Consider the following 21,104-nt stretch of genomic DNA (forward strand, 5'->3'; position numbering starts at 1 on the left):
TTCTGCAGCAAGGGAACCTTTGAACTTGTGATGCTCCTGCCTCAGTTTCCCAAGTCCTGGTATCACAACTATGCACCACAATGCCCAGCAAGATTACTTTGAGATAAGGCCTTTGGTCTCAGTATTGTTTGTGAGAAAGCCATTTACTCCATCACACTAGCCCACGTGCTCCCCTCACTCTAGCTCTTTGTATTCTTTAACTGGTTCAAAGGAAACCAAAATTCAATCACTTTGATAATCTTTGGAGTGGGCATTAAAAAGTAGGCCATAACCAGGGTTATTTAAGCAATGAGGAGGCAATGAAAGAAACAGAATACATACTTTAGAAGAGGACATCACTAGGGCCGGGGTGCAGGTATGTTTGTGCGTGCTTGCCTAGCATGTGCAATGCCTTGGCTTCTAACCCTGGCACTGTAGAAATCAGGTATGAGGCTTACACTTACTGTATCAGAAGTAGGGAGGGAAAGACAATAGCATCGAAGTTTGAAGGCCAGCCTTAGCTATCCAGTGGGTTCAAGGCTACCCTAGGCTACATATGGCTCATTCTGAACCCCTACTCCAAACCTCATCCCTCAAAAAAGGCCTTACAGGAACGCAGTCAGTTTATGAAGGTAGACACGGCATAACACACATGTAACTCTCATCACTCAAGAGACTGAGGCAGGCCTCAAGCTCAAAGCCCACTTAGATTACCCAGGATATACTAGGCAAGCCTAACCCAACCTATACAGTAGAGCCAGTTCACTGACCATAAGAAAAATGAGGTGATTCTGCTTGGCTATAAACAGCTCTCTCTTTGGAGTGTTCTTACTGTGAAGTGATCTGACACAATCACACACTCCTCCTCTGCTGCCTTCCATTTATTTTCAGCTTTCTCTTTGCACTTTTATATTTCTTTAAAAACATGACAAACACCTAACGCCCAAGCCAGGCCAGAACAAAGAAACAGAAGCTGTTTAGATGATGAGACATAAAAATGTCTCTCTCTACTTCTGGAACAACTGTCATGTTATCATCCATGCAAACAATGAAGCCATCACACACACACACACACACACACACACACACACACACACACACACACACACCCCTTCTCCTCTAGAGTGGGTAGAGCTAGAAAGTAACAGCAACCATAGGGGGTGGGGGGTTCAGGACCTCACTGAATCCCAATATCCCAAATATCCACCCATTATCATCAATTAGAGGCAAAACTCACAAAACCACTGACTCCTCGCTTGAACCTGTAAATATAGAGAAACTGAGGCCCTGCTGGTAGTTGAGCTTGGCCTGCCCTGCCTTGCTGTCAGCTTAGAGAAGCACTGCCCACTTTCAACCCTACTGTTGTACAGACCTGAATGCTGTAAATCCAGGGCCCTGCGCTGCTCCAAGAGTTTGGCTTGAATTACACAACCATTTACTGATCTGAGGTAAAGTGACTGTACTACCTGTCGTCTAAAGTTCTTCTCAGGACACTATATCTGATTCTCAAGCTCCTTGCTGTCAGGTGACTGACTCATGCACCCTTTCAAATAGCTGTACTGAAGCAGGGGGCTGATACAAAATAATAACTAGTAAGTTTTTACTTAGACCTTCCAATGGGGTTAGGGGTGGAAAAACAACAAGCTACAGGGCCAAACCTAGACACAAACTGTTTTGCCAAATAAAGTTTTATTTACATATTGTCCAGGCATGCTTTTGTGCTACAGGAGGAAGGAAGCTCCTGTAGTAACTATGGAGTCCACAAAGCCTAAACTATTTCGTATTGGCCAATTACAGAAAAGTGCTTGGTGTCCCTTGTTTTAACGGTTTGAGAAAACAAATTAAAAAATAACATTCACCTACATCTGATTAGTTTCACCACCTCCAGATGATTTGAATGAGTCACCAGAGTCCCATTCACCTGGAAGAAAATTTAGACAATACGTATCAGATAGAGCTAATTAAAACAACAGACATAGAGTGACTTCAGGACTTAGTATGTACTAATTATAATAAACACTTGGTCCAAAATTCATTTTTCCACTATATATTCAGCAACAAAATGAACTTAAACACAAAACAAGACCTTTTTTAAAAGGTGGTATATCTAACCTGTGGCCACCTGGCTACAGCATCCTAGGATAGCTGAGAAGACAAGCCCGATATATTTATAGATGACAATGACATATTGCAATGTAAAAGAGTCAGATATCCATTAAAGGAAACTCCAACTTGATCAACATGATAAATACAAAATATACTTGAAAACAGATTTACAAATCTTGATATTGTTACTAGCTCTTGATATTGTTCATGGCTCTGCTCCTCCAGAGGATCCAGGTTCGATTCCCAGCACCCACATACTGACCCACAACCATCTATAGAACTCTAGTTCCAGAGAACCTGATGCTATCTTCTGGTCTCCATGGGCATCAGGCACGGATGTGGCACACAGAATAAGAGAGGCAAAACATCCATATACATTGTTTTAAATTTAAGTTTAAAAAAGCCCACAGATTTGTTAAACTACTCCAATTCAAAAACATGTCTTTGGGCTGGGGATGTAGCACAGCTGGCAGAGTGTTTGCTTCACATGCACGAAGCCCTGGGTTCTGTTCCCAGAGCTGCATAAACTGGGCACTGATGCTAAGTGACTGTCATCTCAGCACAAAGGAGGGAGGCAGAGGATCAATGGCGTAAGGCTACCATAACCTGTACAAGAACCTATCAAAAAGCAAACAAAAATCTTTGCTTTTAATTATTGAGTTGATTTTTCAAAACAATAATCAAAAATAATAGTGTTGTGTAATAATACTCAATTTTAATCTTTCAAACGATGTAATCTTTACAAAGAAACTTAATTTTCAGAAAAATTAGGTATAAAAATGTTACCCAAGGTCTGCACTAAACGAAACAAATAAAATATCAAAAACAGATTTAACATTAATTTTATACTTTTTCTCATGCAAGTAACACCAACTTAAAGTTGAAATCCCTGAGTTTAGGGAGCTGTAGAGATAGCTCAGCCCATAAAGTGTGCCAATCAAGCATGAGGACCTGGGTTTGATCCCCAGAACCCACATACAAACGCTAGGCACGGTGCCAGGCACTTATTGTCCCACTGTGGGGAAGCAAGGACAGGACGAAGCCTGGACCTTGCTGGCCAGCCAGCCCAGTCTAATAAGCAAGCAGACCAGTAAAAGCCTGTCTCAAATTGGGTTAACACAAAATCAGCACCTGTGGAACAGCACTGTCGCCGTGGTTCTCTGGCCCGAACATACATACACATGTACACATGTGCTCATGTACACACATATACAACATATGCACAAAACACACAAGGAAAAATACAGCAGTATGCTCATCATGCCTCAGAGTTTGCTGCTAGTTATGTCATTTGACGTTTTCAATAGCCTGTGGCATGCAAACATGGGCACAGACACAACTGCTTTTCTTTTATCACACTGTCATCTCCACATAGACACCTGTGAACCTAATGAATCCAGCCTTCCTAACTGGTGTCCTTTGACACAGACTTACTATACAGATGGCCATGAGCTCTTGAGGACCCCACACCCCACCCCAACCCCTCCCCACCCTCCCCCACTCCTCCCCACCCTCCCCACCCTCCCCTGAGTCCTGAGTGCTGGGATTACTGTTAGGTATCCTGCGGCTTTGATCTTGTCTTTCTTAAAGCGACAGGGCTTTTGCTTCACCCTTAGTTCATGCACACTTAGATGGTAGACTGTGAGTTTTCAGTGTCTGACAAATCTTGTGTGGCACATTTGTACACATCATTTCCTTAAATAAAACCCTAAGATAAAACTGGCTGATCGAGGCTATATGCTTAAAAACTTTAATACAAATTTACAATTTCGAGTGAATAGATTTTTCGTAATTGATGCTGAAGCCCACGAAAGAAGCTGTTCTACTGCGTCTATTTGCATCAGCTCTAAGTCTTCAATCATTAAACTTCCCGATGATGAAAGGGATTTTCACCTATCATTTTAATTTCTACTTCATTGTCATCAAGGACATTGACCATATACCCATTGAGTAATTCAGTCACTTCAATTACTCTGAAGAATTTTCTGAGGAAATTATTTGCTTATTTTTCTATTATTACTATATTTCTTAATAATTTATTAACTTAATTTTCGTTATTTTTTTTTTCAACAGGGCCTGTAGTTCTGGAACCTGCTATGTAGATCAGGCTGGCCTCAAATTTGTAGATGATCATCCTGACTACTTTCCCAGTGCTGGACTGCAGATGTGCCCCATCAAGCCATTTAATTTTTTTTTTATTTTTATTTTTTGTGATTAAACAGTGCTCTTGGGCTGGGAAGACAGCACAGTGGATAAGAGTGCTTACTGCACAAGTCTGGGTCCCCAGCATCCATGTGAAAAAGCCTGGTGTGGCTTCCCGGGCCTGCATGCACAGCACCAGGTAGAGCCTGGAGGAATTCGGAGAGGAAGACAAGAGGTAGCAAGAGAGGGATTGTAGACCTACATGTATATGCCATACATACAATAAAGAGTACCTTGCTCTTCATACTTTTAAATACTTTCAAGAATGTTCTCTTTACCTATATAATTACTTTTAGGCAATCAAATTATTCAACTGTTTCAACAGAAATTCCAGGGGATCTATTCCTCTTCTAATGACCAGAGTTCACAGGACTCTGGAGATATAGCTCAGTTGGGAGAGTGCTTGGCTATCAGGCATGAAACCCAGGGCTTGCCCCCAGACCATCCAAACTACATATGGTGATGAGCATCTGTCATCCTAATACTTGGTGGCCAGAAAATCAGAAGGTTTTGCCCAGCCTAGGGTACATGAAACCTTATCTCAGAACCTGAGTCCCCAAGGCCTGCTTCTGGTCTCCATTAAAACTAACTCAGATAAACTAACTCGGTTAAAACAACCTGCACCAGCTCCCCTCACACATGACACTTCCTTCTTCTGCTACCCGACTTTTGCTTTTTTACTTTGTTGTTTCTCTGGTGCTGGATTATTAAACCCAGGGCCTAGATCAACTTCTTTAAAAGTTCATCGGCAACAATAATCAATCCGCAAATGAGAGCTCACCAGCACAACCCTATCTGTATATTATGAGCACTTCTTGTTAACAGATTAATTTGGACAGAAATGAGTTTTTAAAAACGAGTTACTTTCCTACTCAAGAACAAAGGTGACTCCATTTATACAAGCTTTTCATTGTACCTTTCTGTAGGGGTAATGTTAACTTTAAAACAAATGAAGTGAGTTTGCATAAAAGGCAGAGAGCTGATTTTTATAAAAACCCAGGTGGAAAAGGTGCAGTCCACCACAACTCCCACCACAGAAGCCGCTTTACCTTGATGATTCGATCACCTGTTTGTACTCCAGCGCGCATGGCTGCTCCATCTGTGTAAGAAATGAAGTTCAATATGTGATTCACTGATAAATCTTCTCTAAAGAGAAGTAATGTAACACAGTTAAAACATCGGCTGGAAAGTATGGCAGACCTGGGTTCGAATCCTGCTTCTACTACCTACTGTTGTGAGTCAGACCTGGTTTATGATTTATTTACTTGAAGACTCAATTGCATCTACAATATTATATTATAATATTATCTACCTAAAATTACAGAGCCCAAAACAAAAGAATTCACTGTATGATAATAGCAAAAGATATGATAGTCATTTGGGACAAGTGTCCATATCTCTTTAATCTATCACTATTAAAACATCACTTTAATGCTACAAAGAAATCAAATTATAGAGTCTGTTAAGTGATAGCACGGAAAAACACACAGAAATTGTGTGGTTTCAATAGCTATAGATAAACTGTTTACTTTCTATAGAGAAAAATCACCTGGGGTAAATTAATTTTATAATCCCATAGACAGACTAGCATAAGAGTCCATATCGTGCGGTCTGTACAATTCTATTCTAGGCAAGAACCGTCATTTTAGCTTTGTCCTGCTTACACTACTTGCTTCTCAGAGACAAAACTGGTTTTTGTTTTTAAGACAGGGTCTTAATAATAAAAATAAGCCTGGAACTTATTATATAGGCCAGGCTGGCAGAAAAGTCAGAGATCAGAGATCCGCCTGCCTCTGCCTTCCGAGTGCAGGGATTAGAGGCATATGCAGTCATGCCTAACAACAAACTATTTTTTTAAATGCCTTGCCTTCTTTGACAGATTGTACGAAGACTGGATTGTCTCCACTGACTGTCAGCCCGAATCCATTGTCATCTTTCTGGATGATCACACAGCGTTGAACAAGACCTGCAGAACAACCACAGAGTAAAGGAAGGAGGAAAAAACAGAATCAAAGAATGATTATGCATTAGTGATTAACTGATTTCTGTCTGAGAAATAAAAGGTAACTCATGAAGCCTCTGTGAACACTAATCCCATGAAACAAATCACAAAGCACCGTGGGTACCAGTGTCTTGTGGTGCAGAGGGGACCATCGCAGACAGCTACAGCAAACTGGGGAGGATGGCTTTTGAGAGATTAGAATTAAAAGGAAAGCCACTTCTCAGTTATGCTATCCATTATCATATAAAATTCAAAGGCAGGAGGTGTGCACAGAACACATGCATCCAAAGGGGAAGAGTAAGAGAAAGTTCTACTTACAAAAAAGAGAAAAGCAGAAGAAGCAAGAGAATACGTGTAAACTCAACCATCTCTGTCTCCCGCACGTACTCAGCTGATGCTTTCTATCCAACAAGTGTTAGCGGTGACAGGGAGACAGGAGAAAGGGGCCCGCAGGCCAGAGAACCGGCTGGGCGGCTAAGGGCAGCTCCAGGGGATCTAACACCCTCTTCTGGCCTCCACACATATGTGACACACACTAATACAGACATACACACATATACAGAAGAAAAAATACTTTAAAAAGAGAGAGAAAAGAACTCAAAAATAAAAGAGTAACGTCCCAGGACAGGGCCCTCACTCGCTCTCTTATTCGTGATGGCACCTGAAGATCCTGAACTGAGTCTGCAGGGACAGAGCAGCTCATCAAAAGCCAAAGTTTAGGAAGGCAAAATAACACAGAGATAATGATGGTTAGAAAGCAAAAGCTTGGGGTTGGGGATTTAGCTCAGTGGTAGAGCACTTGCCTAGCGAAAGCGCAAGGCCCTGGGTTCGGTCCCCAGCTCTGAAAAAAAAAAAAAAAAAAAAAAAAAAAAAAAAAAAAAAAAAAAAAAGAAAGCAAAAGCTTCTGATGCATAAAAGATGTGGGAAACTGCATATTAATGGTGCATTCTTGCGTCTCTATACGCCTCAGATGACAGCATGCTTGTATAAACACTCTAATACCAAACAGTGGGAAAACCAAATCTTAACATAGAAAGCATGAGTCTGAGCATGCACCCTATACAAAACGCTCTGATGGCTGAGACTGCTTTCCCCACATGCACAAATCCCTGGGCTTGACCTCCAGCACTTGGGCAGGAATCGGGTAGAGTCATCATCATAAAAACAGGCCAAAGGCCTAAATATAAAACCATGGTGGCAATCACCTTTAATTCAACCTCAGGAAAATCTAATGAGTTCAAGGCTAGCCTGGTCTACATTGGAAGTCTCAAGACTTCTCAAAAATCAAAAACAAACAAAAGGCTGTTTTTAAAAACTAAAAGTATGGGCAGTGGTGGCACACCCCTTTAATCCCAGCTCTCAGGAAGCAGAGGCAGCAGATTTCTGAGTTTGACGCCAGCCTGGTCTACAGGGTAAGTTACAGAACAGCCAGGGCTACAGAGAGAAAACCTGTCTCAAAACAAAATAAAACCACCAAAACCACCACCACCCCCACCACCAAACCTAAAAATATTTAGAAGAGATAGTAGTAAAATTTCAAGGCATGAGGACAGTTGGTCTCAACCTTCTGATGCTGACCCTTTACACAGTTCCTCCTGTCCTGGTGACACTCAACCAGAAAATTATTTTCATTGCTATTTTATAATTGTAATTTTACTGCTGTTACGAATTTGTAAATCATAATGTAATATCTAATATTCAGGATATCTGATAGGCAACCTCTGTGGGGTTTGTAACCCACAGGCTGAAAACCATTGCCTTAGGGGGTAAGTACATATTTTATAAGACACAAAGAAAGAAACTGTAGCAATGAAAAACAAGCCATGAACGACAGAGTATAGAACCTAGTAGAACTCTGTATCCAGACGATACTTTAAAAGCAACTCCTGGGGCTGCAGAGATCGCTTGTTGGGCAGTCCAGAGACTATTCTTCAAGAGAACTGAGTTCAGTTCCCAGCACCCACCTGGCAGTTCCCAGCCTCCTGAAACTCCAGTTCCAGAGGATCAGACACCCTCTTCTGGCTTCCAAGAGCACCAGGAATAAATGTGGTACACATATATCCATCCATGCAGGCAAAGAATTCATTCACATAATATAAAAATAAGTTTTTGAAAAGTAAATTTCTCCTTAAAAATCTATTTCAATGAAAGCCATACAGAAGGAATATTTAAATGGAACATAGGAAATATACACCAATGGTTAAAAGGCACATGCAAAGGCACTTAATATCTGCCAGGAAAGTCTGAGTTCAAACCAGAATGGAACTACTGTACATCAATCAGAGTGGCTAAAAATGAAGACTGAGCACACCAAGTGGTGGCAAAGATGAGGGGCAACTGGAATGTTCAACAGTGTTAGTAGAGTGTACAAACTCTTGGGAAAACAATTTGAAAACATTCTATAAATGTAGGAAGACACATATGAAAAACCTCAAGTGCCCATCAACAGATGAAAGGAGGACTTGTGGCACAGTCACACAAAGAGAAACGATATCTTGAGAGAAGTGAAGGGAGGAGGAATACTTTCACAAACACAGAAAACATGAGTGGATAGCAGAAATATCATGCTAAATACAGGAGTTCACAAACTACCATTCCAGAAAAGATCAAGAGAGGCTCAGTCACAGTATCGAGAGGCAGATGCGCTATTACCCAGAGAAAAACAAGGATGACTGCATCGAGGGAGAAACAGGAATGTTCCGAGTGATGCAAAGGACCTAATTCTAAATTAACACAATGGTTACATGAGGATATTCAGTTGTCTAACTGCTTCAAACCAAATAGTTTTAAAAGAGTGTAGTTTTATTTTCTGTAATAATATCTCAACAAAAACAACTTTCAGCATTAAGAAATGTCACAATCTTTCAATTCCCTTCACTACTAAATAGTCAACAGCCTTTTCTTCACAAACTCATACAAAACACTGAACTGTAATGAGGGCAGAATAAAAACAACCCATCAGAATTCAACCAGAGGTCTAGGAGTGTTTTGCCTGCATGTGTGTGTGCCTGTGTAACTCAAGCATGCCCAGTGCCTGCAGAAACCAGAAGAACTTAAAGGTGGTCACTGAGCTGACGTGAGAGTGTGGAATCACACTTGGGGTGTCTTGACCAGCAGCAGGTTCTCACTGAGCCATCTCTCCGGGCCCCAGAATTAAATAAGTTAAGATTTGATATGTTGTTACAAACCAAGAGGTTGTGACCAAAAGATAAACAAGTTCAGAGCCAGCCTGGAATATATAACAAGACCTTAATTCCTACTCCCAGTTCCACCCTAAAAAGGAGGGAAAGTGGGATCTGGAGGCCCCTCTAATAACCAGGCGGCTAAGGTAGAAGGTCATTTTTGAGTTGTTAGGGACAGGATGGGTCTGGCCTTTTTCACTTGTTGCTTCTGCAGAGGAACTGAGTTGGTTCCTGCACCCATGTGGTGGTTAAAACCATAATTATGGTTCAGGTGATTCTGATAGACTCTTATGATCTCTTATGATCCCTGATAGACTTGAGGCATATGTGGTACACATGCAGGAAAAACACTCACACACATAAAATAAATCTAAAGTGAAATAAAAAAGGGGTAAGCATTTCATAGGAACTTTCTGAACCCCATGCTTGTTTTTAGAAATATAAATATCTGTGGTCTCAGCAGTTCTCAAAATTTCAAAATTGGTATTGTGACTTTAAAATAACAATCAACTGCTTCCCAGTGTTTGCACATTGCCTTACAAGAGCTGAAAAGCCCCAGTTATTTTCTTCAGCAGCTCTCTGTATTACTCTTTGAGACAGTCTCTCACTGAACCCAGAGCTAACCATGCAGCAAGACCAGCGGGTCTAGGAGGCCCAGGGCTCTCCTGTCTCTGTCTGCTCAGCTTCCAAGCATGCTAACTTACTCCTGCGGTTAATGTAAATGATCCCCAAGGGGGAACCCCTTTATGTTTTTGTGTCTGTTTTTATTTTAAGACATGGTTTCAAGATGAAGTGTGTAGCCAAGGCCAGCCTTGAACTCCTATCCTGATCCTCTAGCCTCCGCCTCCAGAGTGCTGGGATTTCAAGTGTGTGCTCTAGCTACCGTTTGTTTAAACAAGGTTTATTAGCTTTGAAAAGGTAATACAGAAGGAAATTGTCAAAGAGCAGGGCTTCTTATTATATTTAGAAAATGAAACAACAGGAAGTCCCCAAGAAACAACTATCCTGAGGGTTTCTTAACTGCCTAGCCGGAAGCGTTTTCCTGATCCCGTGATCAGGTAGTCTCTAGACTCCCACTCCACCTCTGCACTCCTAAGTCATTAGCGTTCCACACCCGCAGGTATTGTTTTCTCGTCTCACAGTTCCATGCCCCAAGGGTAGGGAAGGATACCTGGTTCTCCTTCCTTCAAAACTTGGTGAACTGTCTACCCGGTGCAGAATAAATTCTTTAGAATTTAATTAAATAATTAATAAAATTCCAAAAACCAGAAGAGTCTCAAGATGGGCAGACACTCAGAAAGGACAGATGCTCAGAAAGGAAGATAAATAGAGATGGGGAAAAAAACCAAAGTGCCCACTGACCTTGCACTTAAAGACTGCTAAGGTCCCATGTGCCAGGTTGTGCAGAAAATGCCAAGTCAGCTTCCTTCAGTTTAAGTGATTCTACAAGACACACTTCCTCTTTTAATTTTTGTTTGGGTTTTGTCGGGGTTTTTGTGTGTCACTGGGGGAGAGAGCTCTGAGGTTTCAAAAGAATCAGGCCATTCCCAGTATCTCTGTCTGTCTCTCTCTCTGTGTGTCTGTCTCTCTGTCTCTCTGTCTCTCTGTCTGTCTCTTGTCTCTCCCTGCTCCCTGCTCTTCACTCTCTACACTTCATGGCTGTAGGATTGTCTCCTGGCTGCCACGCTCCCACCGTGAATACTAACCCTATGAGCTCTAACCCTGTGAAACGGTAAGCCCAGAATGATCTCTTTCTTTTCTAAGTTGCCTTGGTCATGGTATCTCTTCACAACAAGAGAAAAGTGACTAAGGCACACATCCTTCGTTTCAGCAGTTTCTCTAAGCATCTGTCTACTTGTTACTTAGCACTAGAGCGTGTAGGTGGCTGTGAAAAATACAAAAGTACCAGGGGTTCCTGGCAGGAGCTCAGACTCGGCAGGAAGGACATTAAAATAAGTTTCAAACAATGCACATACATGACAAGGTACCACGGTGGAACAAATTATTTAAAGGGTGCAAAATAAAAATAGAATCTTAACTCCAAAACAGACATTTTCTGTCGTGTGTGGTGATAAACCTAGAACCCTGGCACTAGGGAGGTGTAGGGAGCAGGAAGACCAGGAATTTCAATCCGGTCCCAGCTACACAGTGAATTTAAGACTAGAGAGGACTACATGAGACACTGTCTGAACAACAATTATAAATTAAAACAACAAAAACCCCAAACCACCAACTCTAGCATTCATAATTTTAAGTCTTCTGGTTTCTACCACATACCGTCCATCCTTTGTTTTGCTGTTAAATCTCTCACTATGAAGTTTATAAGCAACTATCACCTGAACTCTGAATGAGTTTATACGGTCACTCACCATCTCTTAGGTTAGGACTGTAGTCTACACTTTGTGGAAGGGCAGGCAGGTGTATGTTCAAAAGGTTCATCAAACTCTGAATGAGTTTATACGGTCAACATCTCTTAGGTTAGGACTGTAGTCTACACTTTGTGGAAGGGCAGGCAGGTGTATGTTCAAAAGGTTCATCAAACTCTGAATGAGTTTATATGGTCACCATCTCTTAGGTTAGGACTATAGTCTACACTTTGTGGAAGGGCAAGCATACGTTCAAAAGGACAAAGCAATAAAGCACAGCCCTGACTGAAGCCCTTGACTGAAGCTCAGCTAGAGTAGTACTGTCTCTCCCCTGGCTCCTGGCTATCAAATAATGAGTTGTTTTGTTCTGTTTTCCCCCCATAGCAATCCATTTGGTTGGACAGCTGGCAAGCATAGAGCTCTATATATGTACTTATCAAAAAGTGTGGCAATGCATCTTTCTGTATTAGTCTGCAAATGACTGGAAACCCAGTATAGTCTCCTATTATCTTTGTATTCTTTTCCGTAATGCCTGCATATACCAGGTGACCAATCACACTAAATAAATATAGTTTTAAGATGAGAATATATATCTTTAAAATGAATTTAGATTATTTTTCTTATCTGAATTTAAGTTGGGTATACCAGAAAGTGCTAGAATTCAGGAGGCTGGACAAAAGAATTACAAGTTCAAGGCCAGCTTCAGTTACAAAGTGAGAAAATCTTCTCTTTAAAAACAAAAAAACTACCAAATAAATAAAAATTAAAAATAGGGTAAAGGAGCTGGAGAGATGATGGCTCAGTGGTTAAGAGCACTGACTGCTCTTCCAGAGGTCCTGAGTTCAAATCCCAGCAACCACATGGTGGCTCACAACCATCTGTAATGAGATGTGTGTCTGAGGACAGCTACAGTGTATTTATATATAATAAATAATAAATCTTTTTTAAAAAGGGAGGGGCGGGGGAGTAAAAAAGAAGGCTCGGCACGTAAAGTTGCTTGCTCCAAGACTGACAATCTGAATTCGATCCCTGGGACTCACATGGTAGAAACACACACACACACACACACACACACACACACACACACACACACACACACACACACACACTACACATACATACACACACAGACACACACACTCACAAACACACACTTTTTAAATTTACTATGGGGCTGAAACAATGGCTTAGAAGTAAAGCATGCTTGCCGTTCAATCGCAGAGAGCAGAGTTTGAATCCCAGCGCCCTGGTTACAACGTACATAATTACATTTTCAAGGAGCCCAATACTCTCTTCTGGCACCTGTGAGCTCACTCACTCATGTGTATACACACTCACACAGACACAAACAAAATAAAGACAAATCTTAAAAAAAAAGGAATAAAAAAAAATTAAGTCTGAATTTATTTTCCACAAAGGAAATTTAAATACCACTCAACCATTTTTAGTAAGAAAAATCATAGCCCTGAAGATATTCACAACAGAAAAACAAGTTAAGGGCACATTAATGAATGATATGCCTGGCAAAATTCCAACTATAACAATTTAATTCCCTATCTGTCCCTAACTCAGACCTCTACTGACCAAGTCCTTCTCGTTTCCTGTCCTGCTGGTAGGAGGCTTCTTCTCACAGTGAAGAACAGACGCACTATCAAGTTCACACACACATTACCCTTCCCTAAGCTGTATTCTGCCACAATTCCCAAATAACGATGCAGATGTATTTAAAGAGGGGGAGGGAGCTTGCCAGGTGGCCCACGAAGTCAGCCCTGACCGCACTGCCTGTGGCCCTCCTGGGCTGGCACTGCCATGCCCACCGAGGACTCCACCTCACTCAACAGGTAACTACCAGTGATAGCATTTTGAAAGTTGAAAAAAAGTAGTGCTTTTCGGGGGGAGGGGGAATAGCAATAAGAGATCTAAAAACTGTTGAGAAGGTTTTCTCGAGTTTTACTATAAATATATTCCTGAAAAGGACTATACCTACAGAGCCAGATAGTAAATTTAAAGAAAATGAAGTGTTAAACATGTAAGGCAATATGCTAAGCCTTCCATACTCCATTTGCTTTAAAAAGCATACATTAGTCTTTCTTCACCTTTTATTTTATTGCATGACCAAACTTCTCTAAGTCTCACCTCTTAAGAATTAGCTGCAGGGAAGGGTGTGGAGAAAAAAAACCATGTGCAACCTAATAAAAACAGCTCAGTTTTAAACTGCTGCCAGACATACGTGTTTTATGAGTAAGACCTCAGATAATCCTTTGATTAAGAAGCTTCTGCATTCTAAATGCACAGGGCTGCCAACATTAGGAACCTTATTCTCCCAGTACACTGACTTCATTCTTTTAGATGCCCACCAAAATCCAATCCCTTTTCTAAGTTCTACTCTCTTCTCTACAGTCTTTTGGAAGGGAAGAGCCAATTAAGATGAGTCAAGATTTGATTCCATCAATTCTCTCTACTAAAATACATCATCTTGATTTCAACAATCATTCATTCAAAACTCCCTTCCAGCGAGCATAGCATCATGGGGTTTGCAAGCACACAGTCAGATGCCAAAGTTCAGAAACAACAACTACAGCTGGGCAACCCAAAAAACAACGCAATGGAGGCAGTGGGAGGCAGTGCTTTCTAACGGACAAAACTGTGTGTTGTTTTCTCTCTAATGTTCTGAATTACACAAATAAAGCAGAATGGCTAAATGTAGCTAATTAATCAAAAATTTTCCTTCACATGGTTGTTATTCTGGAATGGTTCTTATCCAATCTTCTTACAGCTAAAGAATATATGACATCTTCCTAAGGCATGAGGGACAACAGCTATCTAGAACTTACTCCTTGGACCTAACTATGATGCTAGGTACATGAGCTGAGCCTCAGAAGACAGACAGGACCGGGAATTGCAGGAAGGGAACTTAAGCACTCAAGGCGACAGGAAGTGAGCAAAGAGAGAAGAGCTTGGTACTCTGAGGAGAATAGAAGGTTGGGACAGAGTGATAACCTGGAAATAGAGTATAGCGTATTTCAGTAACTACTTGTGCTTTGCTAGCAAGTGAATAAGCACATCCATTACTTTAGTAATATTAATCTGACATGTCAAAACAGAGTATAGAAGAATAGAGGAAAGGATGTAAATCACCATGAAACTGAAGTGATACAAAGTGATACAAAGTTATAAATCCCTTCAATCCCCGCACTCAGGAGGCAGAGACAGGCAGACCTGAGTTTAAAGGCCAGCCTGGTCTACAGAGCAAGTTTCAGGACAGCCAGAGCTACAGAGAAATAAAACAAAAATTTAAAAAATAAAAATACAAAGCTAGGAGTCTATTAAAATAGTGTAATTACAGGGTGAACACTAAAGAAGGAAGCGGGGCTGGAACAACACAAAGGAGAATTAAATTGCAATGAAAAGGGCTGGGCCCAGGAGGATACAGTGAAAAGGTAAGGAATGTAGCAGCATCCTTAGCTATCCAGAGAGTTTAAAGGCAGCCTACACAAGCCCTTCTGTAAGAAAATGAAGGGAGGGAGAGAGAGAGGGAAGGAGGGAACAAGGAAGGAAGGAAGAAGCAAGGCTTACTGATGCTTGTTTATGCTCCCAGCACTGGACACAGAGAAGGGAAAACTATACATTCTAGGCCAGCCTGAGCTACATAGAAAGACTTTTTTTTTTTTCTCAAAAAACCAAAGTAGGCTGGCAATAGAGGTCAGTTGATAAAGTGTTTACAAACATGAGGACCTGATTTTGATCCCTACACCAACATAAAAGCTGAACAGAGCACTATGGTGCACATGAGTAATTCCAGTGTGGGGGCAAAGTGTCAGGGAGACCCATAAGGCTTGTTTAGCCAAACAACCTAGTTGAATTGGTGAGCTCCAGGTTCAGTGAGACAGTATCTCAAAAAACTAAGGTAAAAAGCAAGCAAAGACAACACCCAACATCCACATGTGCACACACAGGAGCATAGACATAAACACAAGCATACACACACACACACACACACACACACACACACACACACACACACACACACACAAAAACCTTTAGGGTTAAAGTGAACTGACAATCAAGTAAACAGACATTCCAATAACCAGGAGGAAAAAAATAAGATCAAGTTAGTGTTATAGAAGAGAGGAAAGCCATGAGCAGTGCCTGAGAGGTTCGGAAGGTGTATACAGACGGCAAGAGCCTCACAAGCAGGTATCTTGGGTCACCTTTAAGACAGTATGAGTTTGGGAGCCAGACCTCAGGTAGGAGAAAGAGTAAAAGAGTGAGCTATGAGAACATGCAAGGTTCATATACAAGGGTCTTCACAGGGCTGGAGGACAGAGAGAATAGGACAGAGGGAACAAGAGTCAAACCAACAGCTCTCCTTTCTCTCCTTTTAAAGATGAGAAAAACGCATGAAATATCAAAATTACTCTCTGAAATACATAAACCATATTCTAAGTACAGGATGACCATTCCTAATCCAAAAATTTGAACTCTAAAATACTCCAAAATCTGAAACATGTTGAATGCCAGCATGATGTCACAATGGACAGCACCACATTGACATCATGTGATAAGCCAAAGTTATTAAAAATACTACACCCTCAGACTATGTCTATTCAGTACATATACTATGTATGAAATATAAGCAAAGTTTATGCCAGGACTCTCTACAAATCCACTGTATATATTCTAGTATATCAAAACCCAAAATACATCTGGTCTCCAGGATTTCAGAAAAAGGATACTTGTGCTAACAGTTTGCTTCTAGTATAGTCTAAATGTTCATACCCCCTCAAAACCTGTACATGGCTGCCCTAACTCCTAGTGTGACAATATTTGGAGGCAGGCCTTTGAAGGTAGCTAGTTAGAAGGGACGATGAGGATGAGACTCTCGTGACAACATTAGAAGATTCTCTCTTTCTCCAGTCGGTCTATGTGAAGGAGAGGAAGAAGGCAGTCACCTGCATCCTCACCAGCCTCACCTGTATGCATCAGACTTCCAGCTTCTAGAACCCTCAGAAAAACAACACTTCTGTACTCTAAGTCACACAGCCAAGGCATTTCACTATGGCAGCACATGTAGTCTAGGACAGCTTTTAAGGGACATGGCTTATTCTTACATAGATTCCCTCATAGCCTACAGTAACAGTTCTTCATTACAGTATTAGAGATATGTTTGTCATCCCAGTACTCAAGGAGTTGACACAGAAGAGATGTGTTGAGTTTAAGAACAATCTGGATGGACTACAAACTGAATTCAAGGCCAGCCAGAGTGACATAGCAAGACTGTCTCACAATAACAACAAACCCAGGTATGATGGGGTATACACTCAAGAGATAGAGGCAGAGATCAGGAACTGAAGGCCAGATAGGGAGGGACAGAGGGAGGAAGAAAGGAGGGAGGGGAGGGAGGGAGGGAGGGAGGAGGAGGGAGGGAGGGAGGGGAGGGATGGATGGAGAGAGATACACAAGCACACACACACACGTACATTGCCAAAAATGTATTACAACAGAAAACTGAGCACACTAAAGCTACAGCTCATAAAATATACTCAGACACACACAATAGACTCCAAAGGTACAAGGGACAAAGAGAACGTTGACCAGGCTACACTGACAAGTTTTGCAAGGGAAGTCTCTACAAAGCAACCCTTTTGCTTTCCTCTCTAACAAGCACAGTCAATCTAACCCTCAAAGCAACTATAAGGATGATAAAATGAGTTTGAAATTACTTGAGTGACATCTGTACTGAGCACTCAACTAAAGAACTTTATCTAACAGAAGAGAATGTCCTCCCTCCACAGCTTGAAGTGGGCCGATAACAAAACCCTTGCCGAGCAGAATGTCCCTGGTTGCTAGGACTCTACTTAGTCATACACCATCTCCAAACTTCCCTTGGCTACCTAGAGCATATTCTTCACCTACGCTAACTGCACAATCTCCACGCACATATTCAGAATGAGAGAGGATACAAAATATCCGCACGCTAGTCGTCACACCTAACTCATCCCTCTAATAAGGACTTACTGGGAACTCATAGTTCAAGTCCTCCAACAACCACCAAAAAAGAGGTGTTTCAAGGGTTCTCACGGGACAGATGCACTGAGAAGCAGGCCTGCTCCCTAAGTACACTTAGATGTTTCTGTCACTACCAAGCCATGTCTGAACTAGTATAAAGCTCCTTGTTCTAAGAAAAACATTAGTACAGTATTTTCTGTCAGATTCCTAAATTATTACTCTTCGTCCAACATGAACAAGCTCCTACACACAGCTAAATCTAGAAAAACAGTGAACAGGGTGAACCTCAACACTGAAATGGTTACTAGGAAGAATGGAGATGCATAGATAATGTTCACATTCCTCGGCAGAAAAAAGACAGGAAGCACCTTAGCTACAACAGAAACACAGACTATTAAACGCTACTTTAGAGGAAAGAAAAGCATAAACTCGATCTGTCACAAGGCCTGGCAAACATTTCCTTTTGACTACACAACAGAGAAAAGCATATGAGCATGTACCTAACACAAGCATAACTGCTTCAGAACCAAGCTCTAAGGCTCCATGGTACCAAGTCCTAGCGGCAGGCATCAATTTCTAAATGTTCTCAGGAAGTATGGACAATTAATTCCATACATTTCCTCCTCATATAGGGCCAAGGAAGACTAGACCCATCTGAGTAAACTTCCATCCGATGGATCTTGGCTCTGTAAGAGAAGACTTCATCAGCTCAGTCTTCAGTGAAAGTTTTTAGTCTTGCTCCGAACAACACCTTATCTCCTTACTCACTTGCCTTACTAGCTAACTAGGGTGTGCTGGTGCAGGCAAGTCATTCCAGCACTCAGGAAGCAGAGGCAGGAGGACACTGCATGTTTGAGGTCAGCTGAACTACACAATGTGTTCAGAACAGTCTGGGGTTGCACAGTAAAACCATGTTCCAAAAGGCTTTAAAAAAAAATGAGGAAAAGCTCCATGAACTTCATAAACAGTCTGCTGTATTTATGAAGCCTGGAAATACTCCATTTTCATCATGTGCTAGAAAAGCTCGTCATTCAGATTAAACTTACTGTTTATGACAATTATTGTTAAAGGTTTTGAAATATTCCTATTAAGAGTAAGTCTCAGTGAAACTTCCAGAATGCAAAAATGTTTTAGGCCTGAAAATAAAATACTTAAAAAATTTTGCAATTAGGGATACATTTTACAAGAACGACTTTTCTGGGTGATAAACCAATTAAAAATTAATAAACAAAAGATAAAACAAAAAACTTCGAAGAACTGCTAATACACATAAATGATGTCATTTCCTTTAAGAATAGGAAATGACTGATCTGCTTAAATTCTACTTAATTCAAAGCCTGCGGATAAGACCAGAGTGGCAGCCAGTAATTCAAAGCCCATCGTTGTTATTCAGGGAGACTGACCCCATTTTCCTAAGATAAACAAGGAGAAAATAGGTAACACAGCCTATTCTTAACCTACCATGTTAGTTCCTAGTCATCTTAAAATTCCGTATCACAGCCACATCGAACCCCAGGCTCCCTTTCCCTGCAGGAAATCATGCCATGCAGAGCAGACAAGAAAGGCTGCAGTTACCAAAAACAAAATGAGACAGCATGAAGCAAGCTGCAGAGGTGCAAGGCCACAATAGCTACATCAGCTTACCATAGATCTCGGATCTACTCTCCTCTGAACTAGACTTTGTCTTCTTGGAGGAGCTATCTGCACAAGAGCGGGAGAAAAGGAGAGATATAGAAAATATGGAGACCAATGTAAGGGGGAAATTTCATGGGGATAAAAGAACGAGTCATGATCAAGTTAAATCGTGCAAACATGAAGTATGAACATCACAGATGACAGCATTTAGAACAGTCATGAACAGCACAGGTAATGAATGACATATTTACAGATTATGGAAGAAAAGAGTGCAATAAAAATACAAACAAAACAACAGGTGAATGGTCTACACATTGTATCATCTGATAACTGTAGAGATGAAGACAGCACTGAAAGCTACACTCGGCTCCTCCAGAAGGGTGCGGTCCCTGTGGAAATGGTCATGTCACAGACAAGCATACAGAATATATCTTTCAAAACTAATAAGACTATTGGAGTGAACTTGTGGCCATTATTAAAGACAATAACTAGCTATAGAAATAACTAAGAACCTCTGGCCCATGACCTGGATCCTGGGTATCAGAAGTGCAGCACTCTCTCTTCAGGAGACCTGTGACATGTTACTGCCCCCACCACATCCGAAGCCATCCATCTAATCTATTAATTTCTTTATCACAATACAAGATGCAAAGAAAATTATTCATTGCTTACTTCCTAGTTTTTCTTCTTAAATGCCCAAAATACTTGTTCGAAATTAAAATAAAACTATTCTAAAAGTATGAAATATTTCAATTATTCACAGAAAAATATTCTATTAAATATTTAAAATTACATTTCTTATATATTTGGTTGTGAGCCTAGCCTTTAACGGCTGAGCCATCTCTCCAGCCCTAAAATTACATTTCTAAGTAAAAATGTCTTTAAGAGATGTAGTTATCTATCTCAGATTAGTGTGTTGTTTATCTTTTGTCACAGGGACACACAACTAAACAAAATAATACTTGCTCAAAGAATATACATGAATATCTTAAAAAAAAAAACAAACAAACCTAGAAAGCACAATCTACAAAGCAAACAGTGAGATTACATGGGGAAAGGAAAAGGCAGCAGAATTCAATCTTGTGCACAAAATTAAGAATATAAATTGTATCTGCCAACATGCAAATTCTCAAGAAAATCAGCATAATGGAGGCTGAGACCAGCGAGTTCAGAGTACTTGACTGAAGAAAGGGAAGGATCTCTGCTAACCACTGTGGCACATGCCTAGAATCCCAGCACTTGAGGAGCTGAAACAGGAGGATCATAAACTTAAGGTCAGCCTGAGCTACAGAGGAAAACTCTATCTTGTACCCTCTTTTTTTTTTTTTTTTTTAAGGAGGTGGGTAGGGAAGGCGAGATAGTGGATTTATATTCACTTTTTATTCAAAATGCAGTAATCATAAATTTTTTGAGTTGCACTGCAGCTAATCAATTCCCAATCACAGCTGAGATTTAAGTGAATACGGAAGTTCCCAGTGGTCAATATCCTTCATTTAATGACACACTAGTACTTGTACCATGATTCATCCTGATCCTAAGACCTAGTGTACCCTCAATCTCCAATCAGGGCATCTCTATTTCTCTGATTCTCACCAGTCCTACAGAAATGGCTCAGGGCTGTGT

General features: G+C 40.9%; 1 protein-coding gene across 1 annotated transcript in view; it reads right to left on the reverse strand.

Annotated features, from left to right (window-relative positions):
* The window catches only part of Arhgef12 (Rho guanine nucleotide exchange factor 12), a 122,969-nt gene that overhangs the window by 46,127 nt on the left and 55,738 nt on the right, over positions 1-21,104 (reverse strand). Inside the window, 4 exon segments of the mRNA XM_032910092.1 lie at positions 1,843-1,900; positions 5,337-5,386; positions 6,155-6,253; positions 19,491-19,547. Coding sequence (XP_032765983.1) covers positions 1,843-1,900; positions 5,337-5,386; positions 6,155-6,253; positions 19,491-19,547 — 264 coding nt within the window.

This window comes from Rattus rattus, chromosome 8 (assembly GCF_011064425.1).
Source record: "Rattus rattus isolate New Zealand chromosome 8, Rrattus_CSIRO_v1, whole genome shotgun sequence".
NCBI classification, from domain to species: Eukaryota; Metazoa; Chordata; class Mammalia; order Rodentia; family Muridae; genus Rattus; species Rattus rattus.